The sequence below is a fragment of the Hemitrygon akajei genome, chromosome 7 (assembly GCF_048418815.1).
Source record: "Hemitrygon akajei chromosome 7, sHemAka1.3, whole genome shotgun sequence".
Taxonomy (NCBI): domain Eukaryota; kingdom Metazoa; phylum Chordata; class Chondrichthyes; order Myliobatiformes; family Dasyatidae; genus Hemitrygon; species Hemitrygon akajei.
The window spans coordinates 97,883,819-97,899,040 of NC_133130.1; the positions used below are offsets into that span (position 1 = coordinate 97,883,819).

The following is a 15,222-nucleotide window of genomic DNA, read 5'->3' on the forward strand; positions in this document are numbered from 1 at the left end:
TTTAATAATTTAGAATCACAATAAAAATATAGAATTATAACAAATGCTTGAAGTAAAATTTGTAGCTTATTAGTTCTGGCACATTAATTTAGAGGTGATTGGAAAGCAGTTCATTATTGCTTGGATATTTATCCCCAGTTAATAGCAGCAGATGTGCAATGTAGTTGTGTCAGTATATTGTTCTCTCTAAGACCTTAAGACAAAGGAGCAGAATTAGGCCATTCAGTCCATCAAGTACATTCTGCCATTAGATCATGGCTGATTTATTTGCTATCTCAACCTCATTCTTCTGCCTTCTCCCTGTAACCTTTGACACCCTTACTAATCAAGAACTTATCAACCTTCACTTTAAATATACCCAATGACTTGGCCTCCACAGCGGTCTGTAGCAATGAATTCTACAGATTTACCACCATCTGGCTAAAGAATTTCTCCACATCTGTATTCTAAAAGGACGTTCTTGTATTCTGAAGCTGTTCCCTCTGGTCGTAGACTGTCCTGCTATTGGAAGCATTCTCTTCATGTCCACTTTATCTAGGCTTTTTAATATTGAGTAGGTTTCAATGAGATCCCTCCCTCATTTTTCTAAACTCCAGCAAATACAGGCCCAGGTCCATCAAATGCTCCTCATATGTTAACCATTTCTTTCCTGAGATCATTCTTGTTAACCTCCTCTGGATCCTCTCCAATGCCAGTGCATCCTTTCTTAGATATGGGGTCCAGAACTGCTCACATGCTCCAAATGTGACCTGACCAGAACTGCATCTTTGCTTTTTTATATTTTGGTCCTTTTGAAATGAATGCTAACATTGCATTCGCTTAACTTACTACTGACGCAACCTGCAAGATAACCTTTAGGGAATCCTGCACTATAACTCCCAAGTTCCTTTGCACTTTCAATTTCTGGGTTTGTTCTCCGTTTAGTATGTAGTCCAGACATCTTTATTCCTTCTACCAAATTGCATGAACAAAGAATTCCCTACACTGAATTCCATCTGCCACTTCTTCCTTTGCCCATCCTCCTAATCTGCCAAAGTCCTTCTGAAGACTCCCTTCCTCCTCAACACTACCTGCACTTCCACCTATCTTTGTATTGTCTGTAGGCTTGGCCACATCCAGATCATTTAAGGTTTAATGTGAAGGTAGCGTAACCAATACCAACCCCTGCAATCAACCTTTATCTCAGATATTCACTAGTATCGCTAGTGGAATAAATCAGGAAGATATTTACTGTGCTTAATGCTCTTGCAAGCATGTAATTTTTTTATATAGGTTACAGGAGATGAGTTCCCAGGCATTTATCTACTAAAATATATGGTCCATAAGATTTTATTTAAAAAAAATAAATTGTTGCACTATATATTGAATGCAGCCGTTTCTTGAATGGGCTCCCGCTAAAGAATAATGGAGATGTGAGCTTGAATCAATTGTATGCTTAACAAAATAAACAAAGTGAATGTGTCATATCGATTTTCCTGCAGTTAATTGTGATGAATGCACATCAGTTGGCAAACTCAAACACTTGGGCAATGAAGTGAAACTTAATCTATTTATTTTTGCTTTGAGAGTTCATGCCAAATATTAGCTTGTATTGAATTTGATTCTACTTCTTCCTGCATTTTATATTGAACCTTAACATTTTTTTTGTATTGCATAACAATTTCCTTGAGAAAATGTGGCATCCACTGTTCGCGAAAACACAGTTTAAAGTACATTGCTGTGGTGCATGAATTGTATACAATTATGTTAATATTCTTGTATCATTATACTGCTTGCATATTTAACATTCCTTCCTCCATTATAGAAACATGGGATTGATCTAAATCTATTTGTGCAGTCATATCTAGTTCTAACTTGATGAAAATTTGTGGTACGTTAAGTCAGCGTAAAGTACCAGATTGAACTGTTCTTTTTTATACCAGTGTGACCTATTTGTAAAGAAACATGAACATTTGCTGCCTGTATTTTGAGAGAGTTCTTAATTGCTTTTATTTGTTTGATTTCTGTTCTTTTGATGAATAGCTGTTCAAACAGGGTTGATTAAAAATGCTGAAAATTTGAAAACTGCAGATGCTTCAAACCTGAAAGAGGTTGTTGATGTAATTAACATTAAAGTGATTGCGTGATTATGTACTGAGTCATTATGAATTGAAATCAATTGCAGATTGTTTGTGATGTGTATGGTGTAGTCCCAAATTCACTTCAATTCAATTGCAGATCTACTTAGAACACTGGGTGTACTAAAATATTAAAATGGGCCAATTTCTTCCTTTCATTAAAAATAGCTTTTTGATAGTTGATATGTAATGGAAGGGAAGGCAGCACTTTTGATCGTTCTTATTGTTTATGCTGGTCTTTTGACTCCTTTGCTTCCGGCCAATTTTGTGCATACTACCTCGTGATATTTTGCGAGGAATGATCAGATCCACCAAATGTGTATTCACTGGAGTTTAGGCAACAGGATCTCATTAAAATGTTCAAAAAATTCAGACATAACAGCTGCAGGAAAGCTGGCTTGAGGTCCAGAATGAGAGCTCACATACTCGGGGAAATTGGGTAACGCATTTAGGAGAACCAGTGGGAAACACGTTCATTTGGAGAGTGATGAGCGTGTGGAATACTCTACCTGTGAAGGCCAAAGCACTGAATATTCTTAAGGAGCTAGATAGCTTTCTCGACACAGCATCACGGGATTCTGGGATAGAGTGGGAATAGGGCCAAAAAGCTATCAGTGCTGTTTTCTGTTCCAGTCTTTTTTTCTTTCTTTATGAAAACTTGATTACTTATGACTAATTTGTGATTAAATGACATCAGTCATCCTCCAATATCTCATTAAAGTTACCATTGTTTGCTGTAAACATCATGATTATCAGTAGTTTAAGTGGCTATGTTCAATTCAATCCTATTACTCCACACTTGTATGTGGTTTTCCAGGAAATGCTAACCATTTTCTCTTCTCCTAAACATCGCCCATTATTGATGTCACTAACTAAACAGCACAAAGTAGATAGCAACCCTTGAACTTTCTCTTTCTTAACCAATTGGACAACAACACTTCATGTGTACCCTATGCATTTATTAAATTAAATTTTATTTCAATTAGAGATGTTCTCAGAATCTATTGGTTATTTTTCACATTGTTACGTTTGATATGAATTTAGTCAAGAGACAATGCAATGTTGTTAAATTATGCTGAAAGTTAAACTTCAGTGTTTAATTAGTTATTAATTGGTCAACAATTCTAATACAGCATGTTAGAGCATAGATTTATATTTCAAACACTTGCTGTGGCGTAATCAAGTGAAATGTTGAGGTCTGACAATGTGCCCTTTTCTATTTTAATTAATGAATACAAGTACATTTCTGATTAAAGCTGCTCAGTTTAACTGTAAAGGAAATATTGATATGGAAACATACTAGTTTTTCCAGACTTTTTTCATTTAAGAAGTGCCCCCAGATAAATGACTTAAATCAAAAGTAGAGTGATTAAAGAGATAGTAGAGTAAACTTTTATCAATTCTTTAGTAAATATACAAAGAATATGTGGTTGATATTAAATGTGCATTATGAATATGATCCAATGTTGGGAATCTATATTCCACGCATGCCTCTTTTCTGAAATAACTAACTGCATGTAACTTACAGTAAAACAGATTCTAGGTTAGGCCTGGTAATCCTGTTTTGTATAGGTACTATATGTAACATGGAGTAAAAAGGTAGCTATTTTATCAGTGGAAACAATTTATAGTGGAAAATTTAGTAATATCTATAAAAAGAGCCCTAACTTTGTGTTCTTTTTCTCTTCAGCCTCCAATTTCGGTTCCTCATCGAATTCAGTCTACTAGCAGAAACGTGAGGGAAGAGAAGACACGGTCAGAGATTAACTGTAAGTTCTAAATCTCCTAATGGACGTTTCAGGAGAAAAGATGAATTGCTACAATTTTTTTGGAAATTTTAAAAGTTCAATTTTTTAAGTACTTTTTGTCTCTACCTACACCCCGTCTCCAATTTCATTTGTGCTACTAGCCTCCTCTTCCCCATTCCCTTGTGCTTTGGCTGCAGTTTAATTCTTTGGTATTTGCACTGACTGCACTCTTGTGTTTTTGCAATGTATGATGGTCTGACTGTCAACTTCTTTGCAGTTGGACAAATAAAATTTGATCCACCAATGCGAAAGGAGACCGAGCCTCATCATGAACTTGTAAGTAAGGTACTTGGGTTTGGACACTGTTTAAGCAATTAAATTAATTACGTATACATACCTGTATTCACAGATGTGATGTGATTAAGAGGTTTTTAATTCTGAATCTTAACTGATGAAAACAGCTCCACCTTTTCTGAAGTTACAGGATTCATAGCAAGTTGTGATTAAAACAGTGATAGAAATAAGACATAGTATTTTTTACGCAGGTTTATTTTTAAGATTCAGTCCATTGAAGAGTTGCATTATGCATAACCTTCTGACATGGATCCTTATAGTCATGTTCAAAATATCTTGTATACTAAGCTATAACTAAATATATATCCCAAACATAATGCAGAGATTAGTTCTAATAGAGTCATATAGCAAAGAAAGAAGGCTTTTGACCCAGCTGGTCCTTGCCAACTAAAATTCCCATCTAATCTAATCGCATCTTCCAGTGTTTGGCTCATATCCCTCTAAACCTTTCCTATCCGTGTACCTTTCTGCTTAATGTAAGTGTTCCTGAGGTTAGATGGTTAAGTTTAAGGGAAATTTAATAGCAAATGATTTCCTTTTGGTTGTTTCTTGGGCTTAATATAAGTAACAGATTTTTTTGATCTTTGTCTGCTGAACAGCCCAACTGTGATGATTTTTTCGACATTTCAGAAGAGATCTACTACACAGCAAGATCTAATCTGGTATTTTTCACATTCCTGTCTGTCATTTTCAGGTGTCTGCTTCCTGTCAATCATTCTCTCTTAAACCTCATCTTTTGTGATTCTTTCATAGGTCATGCTAGGGAACATAAAACCTACTCAACAGCTATCCTGTAATTAATTTTTAATGTAAAGCTGTTTGAACTTTAATACATTGATGTTTAGAATTTGCATTTGGGAGTATCCATATACTTGCATTACCATGCTTATTTATGATTTATTTAATTTTACTATAGTCCCTGACATGAATCTCTTCTTTATTGTGTAGTATTGATGTATTACTCGATAGGAATAACCTATACAATTATATTTTAAAATGGTGCATAAATTATGTCTGCTGAAAAAAAATCCTTGTTAATTTTAATGTCTTTAAAAATACTTTCTATTTATATTCAAAGGAAGATTTGTCATTTGTCTAGTGTCTTTATCTTCGTGAAACCAATCCTTTGCCTGCCTGTTAAAATAAGTAATGCGAAAAAAAAACACAAATAAAAAAAGTAGTGAGGTATAGAAATTGGAGTCTTCACCTTTTGGTATCTAATGCACTCTCTGGAATGATCTCTGTAATCACAAATTAACATAATGCAAGTTCTGTACTTTTAAGTTAATTGGAGTGCTTGTACTGATTTGAAGAGTGACTTTGCCAACAATTGAATGCTTTAAAATCAGTTGTTTGGTGATCTTTAGTTTAGTGAGAATATAGTGCCAGACAGTACTGGACCTGTTGGACTTGTTGAACATTGGAGTGGGAATAGGGAAAAACACTAATAATTAATGAAGAGTGAGCAGTTTAGACTCAACTTGCTCATTAAGTTTCATATATCCTCCTTCCATGTTGTAGGAAATATATGGCCTATTGAGATTATATCAACTTGCAGAGCAGTATCATCAATTAAATTCCTCTGCTTATTTTCCTCAGTGTATCCTCTCTCTAATGCCATTAACTCCAGCCTGTTCCTTCTGTCATCCATTGGCACACAGTAACCATTTACAGCAGCCAACTAATCTACCAGCCAGCATATATTGGCTTATGGGCAAGGAACAGCTGGAGGAAGCCAACGTAGTTACAACGAGCACATACCAACCCCACGAAGCTCAGGATTGAACCCAGCTTTTCTTGGGACTAAAGCTAGCAAAAGCAGTTTCCTTCTGATTTTCCTTCAGTCGCAACGCAATACCAATACTTGTATTCATGTTGAAACCCATATATTTCAGGCATCCCTCAGGAATGTACATCTGATGTGAAATTGTCATTCTGGTCTAAGAGAATGGAAGTACCTGGGGTTTTAAAACAAACCTCTTCCCTTGATATTAGATTAATAAATAATTTGGGCAAAATGTCTTTAACATTGTTTTGGAAAATAAATGACTGAAGCTTCAATTGTGATAATTCATTTGTTTTTCAAAGGAAAATAATGTAAAAAAAATTTAAACATTTAATCTTCTCTGTTAACCACCTAAATACTAAATAAGCATGGTATAAGGCAAAACAAAATGTAAGTATTTCTGAGCTAAGTGGTATTGAAATGATATATTGTCCTACCAACATATTCAAGAGAAGATGCAGGTCTCATTGTTCTTACTCTTTCTGTGATGTAATGTCATGATTCAGTAATGCTTTATTTAAAGGGGAAGACAGCAAACATCAATGGGTTTATAGCTATGAAATGTTTAATTATTTTTAATCACTGTTAATCTAAAGACTGATGGCAGGTTCAGGGAAGAATCTTTTCTCTGAGCTCATCAACTTCGATGCTGAAATGAATCCCAATTTTTGCTGAACCTTCCCTACGCAGGTTGATGGTTTGATGCTCTTAATTTGTGATATTTTGAAGGGTTGTACTGAGTTTGAACGTGTCACCTTGCACTCTTGAGTGGCTTGCGGTCTTTGCTGACCGAGTTCATTAAAGTGAGACATAAAGAAGCTGTTCTCCATTAATCCACACTCGTACTGTGTAAGGGTGGGGTAGCAATTGTAGCTGTGGAATAGGGAACATGGAGGTAAAGGGATAGAAATTTTAGAATTAGAATGATCTTTATTGTTGTTATACATAGACACAATGAAACTCTATTTGGCTTACTCTCAGGCAATTAAGTAAAGCGGTAGATAAAAACAAGACAGTAATAGAAAAACAGTATTAAATAGATAGTAGCAAAAAATAAGTTGCAGCAGCACCAGAATATCACAGTAATGCACAAAGTGCTGTTAGTGCGAGTATTTGAGTCCTTGTGTGTGCTCACAGTTTCAGTCACTGTTCTGTGGGAGTGGTGTGATGGAGGCCACAGCTCTGGGGTAGAAGCTGTTCCTCAGTCTATTTGTTCTGGCTTTTAGTGTCCTGAACCTTTTGCTGGACAGCAGTGGGTCAAACAGGGAGTGGTCGGGGTGTCATGTCTCTGGTTATGCTGATTGCTTTCCTCCTGAGTCTGCTGGAATAGATGGTGTCCAGTCCTGGGAGCTCCATCCTGACAATTCGCTGGGCCGCCTTCACCAGTGGCTGTGCAGCTGGCATACCACACTGTGGCGCTGTTGGTCAGAATGGTTTCAGTTGTACTTCTGTAGAAGTTAAGCAACAGCTTTTGTGGGAGTTTGGCCTGTTTCAGCTTTCTGAGGAAGAGTCTTTGTTGTGCCTTTTTTACAAGCAGCAAGGTGTTGGTGGTCCATGTCAGCTGTTTTGACAACATAACTCCAAGGAACTTTAGGTTTTCCACACTTTCCACTACCTTTCCATGTATATGGAAGGGGGTGTGTACTCTGTCCTTTGATCTCCTGAAGTCAATGATCATCTCTTGTTTTAGAAGTGTTAAGGACCAGGTCGTTGTCCTTACAGCATTCTGTCAGATGATCCACCTCAAGCCTGTGGGTTGTTTCATCCTCGTCTGAGATCAGGCCAGCTACTGTGGTATTGTCCGCAAATTTAATTATTGAGTCAGAGGTGTAGATGGGGGTGCAGACATGTATGAAGGGCACAGCACACAGCCCTGCGGGGTGCCTGTTTTGAAGATGAGGGTGGTGGAGGTGTGCTTACCAATTCTGACTTACAGTGGTCGGTCTGTGAGAAAGTCCATGACCCATGAGCACAGGGAGGAACCAAGGACAAGAGTGTTAAGTTTGCTGACCAGTTTATGGGGATGACTGTGTTAAATGCAGAACTGAAGTCCACAACTAACATCCTCACATAAGTGTTCGGTTCCTCTAAGTGAGTCAGAGCAATATGGAGGGCTGTTGTGATTGCATCCTCTGGAGCGGTTTTCCCGGTAGGCAAACTGGTGCTTGTCCAGATCAGGTGGGATTATAGCTTTAATGTCTTGAGAGCACAATTCTCTCAAAACACTTGATGGCTATGGGTGTCAGCGCTACAGGGCGGTAGTCATTCAGGCACTTCACAGCTGATTTTTTTGGGCACTGGGATGATGGTGGACGTTTTGGAATGAAAATGACAAAAAAAATGTAGAATGCAACATAATTTTTAAAAAGAAGGTTAATAGTTTGGGCATCACCGTTTTCATTGAATCTTCCTTTCTGAGAACTTGCATTTTAAAATCTTTTACAATTCTAAGGACTAAAGTACTACTGACCCTTTTGAAATGATACATACAGAATTGAGACAGATGGGACTAAAGCTTCCAAGCAGTTTCCTTCTGATTTTCCATGGATCACAATGCAATACCAAGAATAGTCTTCATGTTGATGTCCCCTTAAAATAAAGTATTGCTATGTGCTCACTTTTCAAATGCTCAGGTATGAATTCTGTGAAAATCTGTGATTTGGCTCATGGCTAGGGCAAATGATGGGCTAGGTGTCTGATGGGTTGGGTTATTGGAATTGTTTTTTAACATTTTCCCTCAGTTTTTGTTCTCTCCTGTAACTAACTCAGCAGCATGTGTTAATGTGCCAGCTTCATGGATTTGTCAGCCCACTGGGATAAAGATGAAGACCCAAGCTGATTGCTGTGATTCGCAGCATGAGAAAATCAATTGTCAGTCGGGTGGTGCTGAAAAGAGAGAACAAAAGATCTAATGTCTGACCAAGGCAAACATCTTGTCCATAGTTAGGTCCTGCGAAAGAACCTGATTTAGATGATAGGGCAAAATGATGAGCAGGTTACTTGTGAGAACTGATTCTGATTCTGCCCCGCTGCCCTTCAAATAGTGCCATGGGATATTCAAAGTCCACCTATATTGCAAGCCTCATCTGACACAGTATGCATGTGTCAGTGCTGCCGTGGATTGGCAGGCTTAATTGAAAACTTTGGAGTTTGTGTGGAACCTACACCTTCTGAACTTGGCAGGTGTATTATCTAGCCAACCATCGCTGTAAGCTGCAGCAACTGTCTTCACTTTGTGAATGAGCTGACTGAGGTAGAGAGAAAGCATTCAAGCATTCTGCTGGCTTAAGTTGAAGTGCTGTTGAGCAAATGATCTTACTGGGGAAAGTTATTCTCACCTATGGAAATTGGGCATTTTTTAATGGACAGTGTCAATCAGTTGCCCTACTCATAGCTAAACTTGTCTTTCATGGTTGATTTCTTCTTGAGGTTCACTAGAGCAATGTGCCTAATATTAGCTATTGTACATAGATTGTGAACAAATCAAATTTACATACTTGCCAGTGAATTGTGCTAATAGCTTCAATGTTTAGAGTTCAGTTTCTTTGCTTCAATCTTTTTGCAACTCTATCCTGTCTAACACAGAATCACTCTTCCATTAATTTTTGTCTTTGTTAGAGGTGCATAAGGCTGTTCTGTGTTTTACATTATAGTGGACATAAATCATATTTACTTGATTTTTGTTTTCTTTTAACTGCAGGATCTACAGCTGGAATATGGCCAAGGACCCCAAAGCAGTTATTTTTTTAGTGGAAATAAGTAAGCCTTATACAGTTGATTCTGCTTTGTATTTTACTGTATGTGTTATGCCTGGCTAAATAATTTTAAAAAATAGATATTGTACATTTTTAAATGCCTTGGAAGAATGTAGAAGTATACCCCTTTATCCTTTCTGTGCATTGCAAAGATAGGCAATAACAACTGTATTTTATACCAGGGGTTCCCAAACCTTTTTATGCCTTGGACCAATATCATTAAGCAAGGCGTCTGTAGGGCCCAGGTTGAGAATCCCTGTTTTAGACTTGAGGATATGTACTGTATGCTTTCCTAAATCACTAGCAGGAGAGATGAGCTTTTATTTATGTATCAACCCAGAGTGCGTGAACAGATTCTATTTGAGTTAGTATCTCTTATTATGTAGGCCAGGTCCTCACATGCAGCAACAACTGATTATTTTAACTGCTTTGAAAGCATTGCTTGAGTGAGCACTTGTCAGGGCATTGGGCAAAATCCTTCACTGTTTAAATATTGCTGTGGGATTTTCCATATTCATCGGAGAGGAGAGGTGGGTATGGTTTCACAACTGATCTGAAATGTGCAGTGTCCCCACTATGCTACAGACAGGTTTTATATTGTGCCCAAATTCTTGAGTTTAGTTTGGGATCCTTGGGCTTGTGACTCAGATGAAATTTCCACCACCAAATAAAACTGATGTGAATTGTAATGCTTTACCAAAAAAAGCACTGATGATTGATAAAGTGGATCATACATTTGACAGATTAATGGAGCAACAGACATAAAATATTGGAGAAACTCAGCAAGTCAGGCAGCATCTATGGAGAGGAATAAACATCTGATGTTTTGGATAGAGACCCTTCATCAGGACAGGAAAGGGGGAGTACATGAAATGTTAAATTTCAGAATGTTTTGTGAGGAAGGGTGGAGGATCTTTCTTCGCTGCTGAGCTTAGTTCAAGATGTAAGATTGTTTATTCTCATTCTGCAGTACATGACTGTGAAGGAGCAAGGAAGATGCGATGAAGCAAAAATAAGCATAATAAAACAATAGATATAAAAACAGTCCTATAAAGCACAATGTACAAATAACTTGAATGTGGGTGTATATACATAAGGTTGGCTTCTGGACGCAATGTACATAAAGTGACTCTAGGTGCAGGAGTATCTGAGCCTCTGACAGGAAATTAGATAAAGTGACCAAGTGACTCTTGGCAAGAGGAACTCTTCCAGGTAGCAGCAGGACATGTGAAAACACAGTCGGACAATGGCTGACTCAGTGTGGGTACGAGGTGTGGAGTGTAAGTGTAAAGTGGCAGTCACGGGTGGGGGTGAGGGTGCTGAGGGGCATGGCTATGTGGATTTGGAGGTGGATGGAGTGGTTAATGTGTGGAGGTGGTGATCAGCCTGACGGCTTTGTGGAAGTAAATGTTTTTGAGCCTTCTGGTCTGAGCATGGGTGGGAGTAGGATAAGTGTCCATAAGCAGTGTGGGTGGGATCCCTCACAATATTACTGGCCTTTTTCTGGCACTTTTCTGTACACATTAGACCATAAGACATTGGAGCAAAATTAGGCCAGTTGACCCATCAAATCTTCTCTGCCATACAATCATGGTTGGTTTATTATCCCTCTCAATCCCATTATCCTGCCTTCTCCCTGTAACCTTTGAAGCCATCACTAATCACGAACGTATCAACATCTACTTTAAATATACCCAATGAATTGGCCTCCACAGCTATCTGTAGTGATGAATTTCACAGATTCACCACCCTCTGACTAAAGAAATTAGTCCTCATCTCTGTTCTAAAGGGGTGTCCTTGTATTCTGAGGCTGTGCCTTCTGGTCCTAGATTCCCACACTACTGGAAACATCATCTCCACATCCACTTTATCTCGTCCTTTCGATATTCGATAAGTTTCAGTGAGATTCTCCTCATTCTTTTAGACTCCAGAGAATACAGGCCCAGAACTATCAAACACTCCTCATATACTGACCTTTTCATTCCTGGGATCATTCTTGCAAACCTCCTCTGCAATGCCAGCACAACCTTTCTTTGATAAGAGGCCCAAAACTGCTCACACTGCTCCAAATGCCATCTGGCCAATGCCTTATAAAGCTTCAGCATTACTACATTCTTGCTTTTATATTCCAGTCCCCTCGAAATGAAAGCTAATAATGCATTCGGCTTCCTTTAGGGAGTACTGTACAAGGACTCCCAGGTCCCTTTGCACCTCCGATTTCAGAATTTGCTCCTGTGTCATTGATAGTGGGTAGGCTGGTGCTGGTGATGCATACCTTTAAATCAGGTTTTATTTGCAGATCAAGGGTCTGATCTGCTATCTTCAACATTTATTGAGCAAAATCGGGTTCTTTTTGACATTACTCAGATTGTGGGGATGTGATGGTATTCTTAATAGATCACTAATTGAACTATTTTAAGGAAGCCTGTTCCTAATCGGGGCATCAGCTTTCACAACAGATGATGCATTCAGTGTGTTCTTATGTTTCCGATTGGAAATGCCATAGCCAGTGAACTGGAAGCGCTAGCTGCTGATTATGTATCTGTGAATAGACATTCTGACACAGTGGTCCTTGAGTACATCTGGAGCTTTAAGTTTGACATCACATCCTACTCCACTCTCTAATCAAATTGTTCCGTTGATGTGAAGGTAAAACAAATGCAGATTCTACATATCAAAAATGCTGGAAATACTCAGTAGGTCAGCATTTGATTGAAATGTTAACTTTGTTTCCCTCCCCACAGAGTTGCCTGATCTGTGGAGTTTTTCTATTAATTTCTGTTTTTATGGTTCTCTGCAAAGTCACAAATGGCCCTTTATTCCCAGTGCATTGGTGCTTGAGTTCAAGAACACTATTCTGTGCAAAATAATCTATAAAATTATTATCTGTTATAACTAGAAAGGGTATGAAGTGCTGAAAATTTCAACTTTGTTTATACAGTGATTTGTTGCAAGGGAAATTGATCGATAAGCCATAGGATATGCTTAGCTTGCTCCATTAGAGTGTCCTGCAGCTGATTTATTGAGTGTCAAAAGCTGGTCAGCACCAACAAATTGTACTGCTTGATTGACTAGGTAAAATAGTTACTGTGATCACTGTTATATTTTTGAATGGAAGATGAATTGTTCTGAACAAGGCTATACTATGAGTAAACAAAAAGTAGCCTTAAGCATTATTGCCAAAATATTTTACACTATTGTTGACATTCTGTACAATTTTTGCATTTATATGGTGCATTTTAATTTTAAAGCTGCAGATGTTTTGTTATCTACTCCGTGATGTTTAAGAGAAAACCTTTTTGTTTTAAAATTTAAAGGAGTCTTCTAAAGTCGGTGGAAGAGGAACTGCATCAGCGGTAATTTTTCTCTTATTGCCTTTTTAAAATAAAGTCCTCCTGTTAAAAAATTGTGATTTTTAGTAATGATTTGCTTGAATGCTTGTCAAATTGATTTTGTAGAAATCTAACTTTCTCAGCCATTCAGATGAATAAAAACATTTAAAAAAAGATGTCTCCAATCCCTAAAGGTAGTGCATGCCACAGTTCTTCTACTTAAGCTGAAATAATTCCACTGAAATCTACTGAGCCATAAGTACCTTGTTCCTCTCCTTAGGGGACACGTGGCACATTTAGATGATGATGGTGATGATGATGAAACTGAACAGTAAGTCTTTTCTTGTTCTAGTTTAGCTGAATTAGGTTTTATTTTGAATGGAAATAAGAGGCTAAATTGGAATAATCTCGAGTTCTGTGTGGCATTCAATAAATTAACATTCAAACTAGCTAAACTTCTGGTATAGTTAATCTCCATCCTGCTTGGCTATATTTTTCTTTTGATGGTGTGGTGGCTTTGCAGTATTACCTGTCAAAATACATCCATTATTTTGTTTGCTGTTTTGCTTTATCGTGTTGTGTATCATTTGTTAGCCTTCTGAAAACTGAATTAATTGACAGATTGAATGTTGAAGTAAATTCCATTCTCAAAACTTCCAGAATGCTTGTGTAGTGAGAGGAAAATCAAACAAATTGAGAATAACATGATAAAGCATGCCAGTATCAGTGGAACAGGGAATTCTCCTAGTTCATTTTCCTGTAATAACCTGACAATAAAATATTTGAATGAAGAAAATAATATTAGTCACTGATGGGATAATTATTTCCATCGTAAATGGGTTTTGTGTTAGATAGATTGCTCTGGTTGCGATGATGTGAACAAACCTGACAGCAGAATTAATGAGCTTGATATAGATGTAACCTTCAGCTTTGAAGGCTTTTGGTTTCCATTGAGATTTAGCTGATTTGTTTCCTTCCTGTGATATAATTGGAGAGTTGAATGAAGTAATAATCAGGATTGAAGATTGCAATCTAAATTCATTTTAAATTAGATTAAATCCAAAACTGGTCTTTAATTCTCACAATTTAGATTCAGGAATGTTGACACCAGCCTCCCTTCTCACCATTGTCCGGAGTCTTCAGTACAATTTAAATCTCTTTCTCTTTTGTCCTATGACTTCTTCTGCATTTGACAATTTATAGACAATCTTTGTTTGTTTTACAGCAGAGAAAGAAACTAGTTTCTTTATGTCATTGTAGCTGGGCTGCATGGTGTGTGCCAGAATATCTAGGGCTTGTGAGTAGCAAGAATAGAAATGTTTAATTCTCCCTTCATAATAAGTGCTACTTAAAAGTAATTATTTGACAAAAGAGATTTGTAGATATATACCACACAAACTCAGCTTCACTGAAGAACAAATTAAACAAATAGTTTCTTTTCTAAGCAGCGATGAAAGTGTTTTTTTCTGGAAGTAATTATCAACAAAATAAATGTTGTTGTTGCCTTGCATTTGGTTAAGGGAGGGAAAGGTACCCGAGAATGATGGTGATTTTTTTTACAACTGATTTTGAAGACAGTTGTTTTTACACAAAAGCTTATTTTTTTTAAAAAAAAACCTTAGCTATTTAGTCTTGCATGGCAGGAAGTGTAATTGTTAGTGAACAATGATTCAGAAATTTTCCAGATTCTGCAGAGGAGATGGAGGGGCAGGTGTTTCATTTGAGATGAGCACGTGCAGTTCAAAAGCTCATACGGATGTGAGGCCTTAATATGCTGTGAGAATGTTCTATTATCTGTTGTAATGTGGAATTCACTATCTAGTGGAACCAGACTTGACTTTATGTTGATCTTCATTTTCACAAAAGCCTTTAATCATTTTAGCTAGTTGGCATGCAAAAATCTATGAACTGTTGAATGCAATACTTCATCTCACTTGCTTAAACACTGGTTTTATTTTGAATTTCTAGTTCAACGATGAAACCCAGAGTGCCACCACCTCTTCCTCCCAAGGTAAGTTAGTGACATTCCTGTGTGCTATGTATGTCATAACCCAAACGTAGAACTTGAGGTAGTCCTAGAATAACTAAAAATCATACTAGTGGCCACTTTATCAATATTATGGTAAGAAA

General features: G+C 37.4%; 1 protein-coding gene across 8 annotated transcripts in view; it reads left to right on the plus strand.

Annotated features, from left to right (window-relative positions):
- map4k3a (mitogen-activated protein kinase kinase kinase kinase 3a) overlaps positions 1-15,222 on the plus strand; it is a 275,670-nt gene that overhangs the window by 193,525 nt on the left and 66,923 nt on the right. For 4 of the 8 annotated variants that reach the window (XM_073051530.1, XM_073051533.1, XM_073051534.1 and 1 more), the window contains 7 exons: positions 3,808-3,886; positions 4,143-4,201; positions 4,819-4,881; positions 9,706-9,764; positions 13,078-13,116; positions 13,373-13,423; positions 15,061-15,103. In XM_073051530.1, the coding sequence (XP_072907631.1) occupies positions 3,808-3,886; positions 4,143-4,201; positions 4,819-4,881; positions 9,706-9,764; positions 13,078-13,116; positions 13,373-13,423; positions 15,061-15,103 (393 nt within the window). The remainder of the gene's footprint in view (positions 1-3,807; positions 3,887-4,142; positions 4,202-4,818; positions 4,882-9,705; positions 9,765-13,077; positions 13,117-13,372; positions 13,424-15,060; positions 15,104-15,222) is intronic. The other 4 variants (XM_073051532.1, XM_073051537.1, XM_073051531.1 and 1 more) reach the window with 3 other exon arrangements.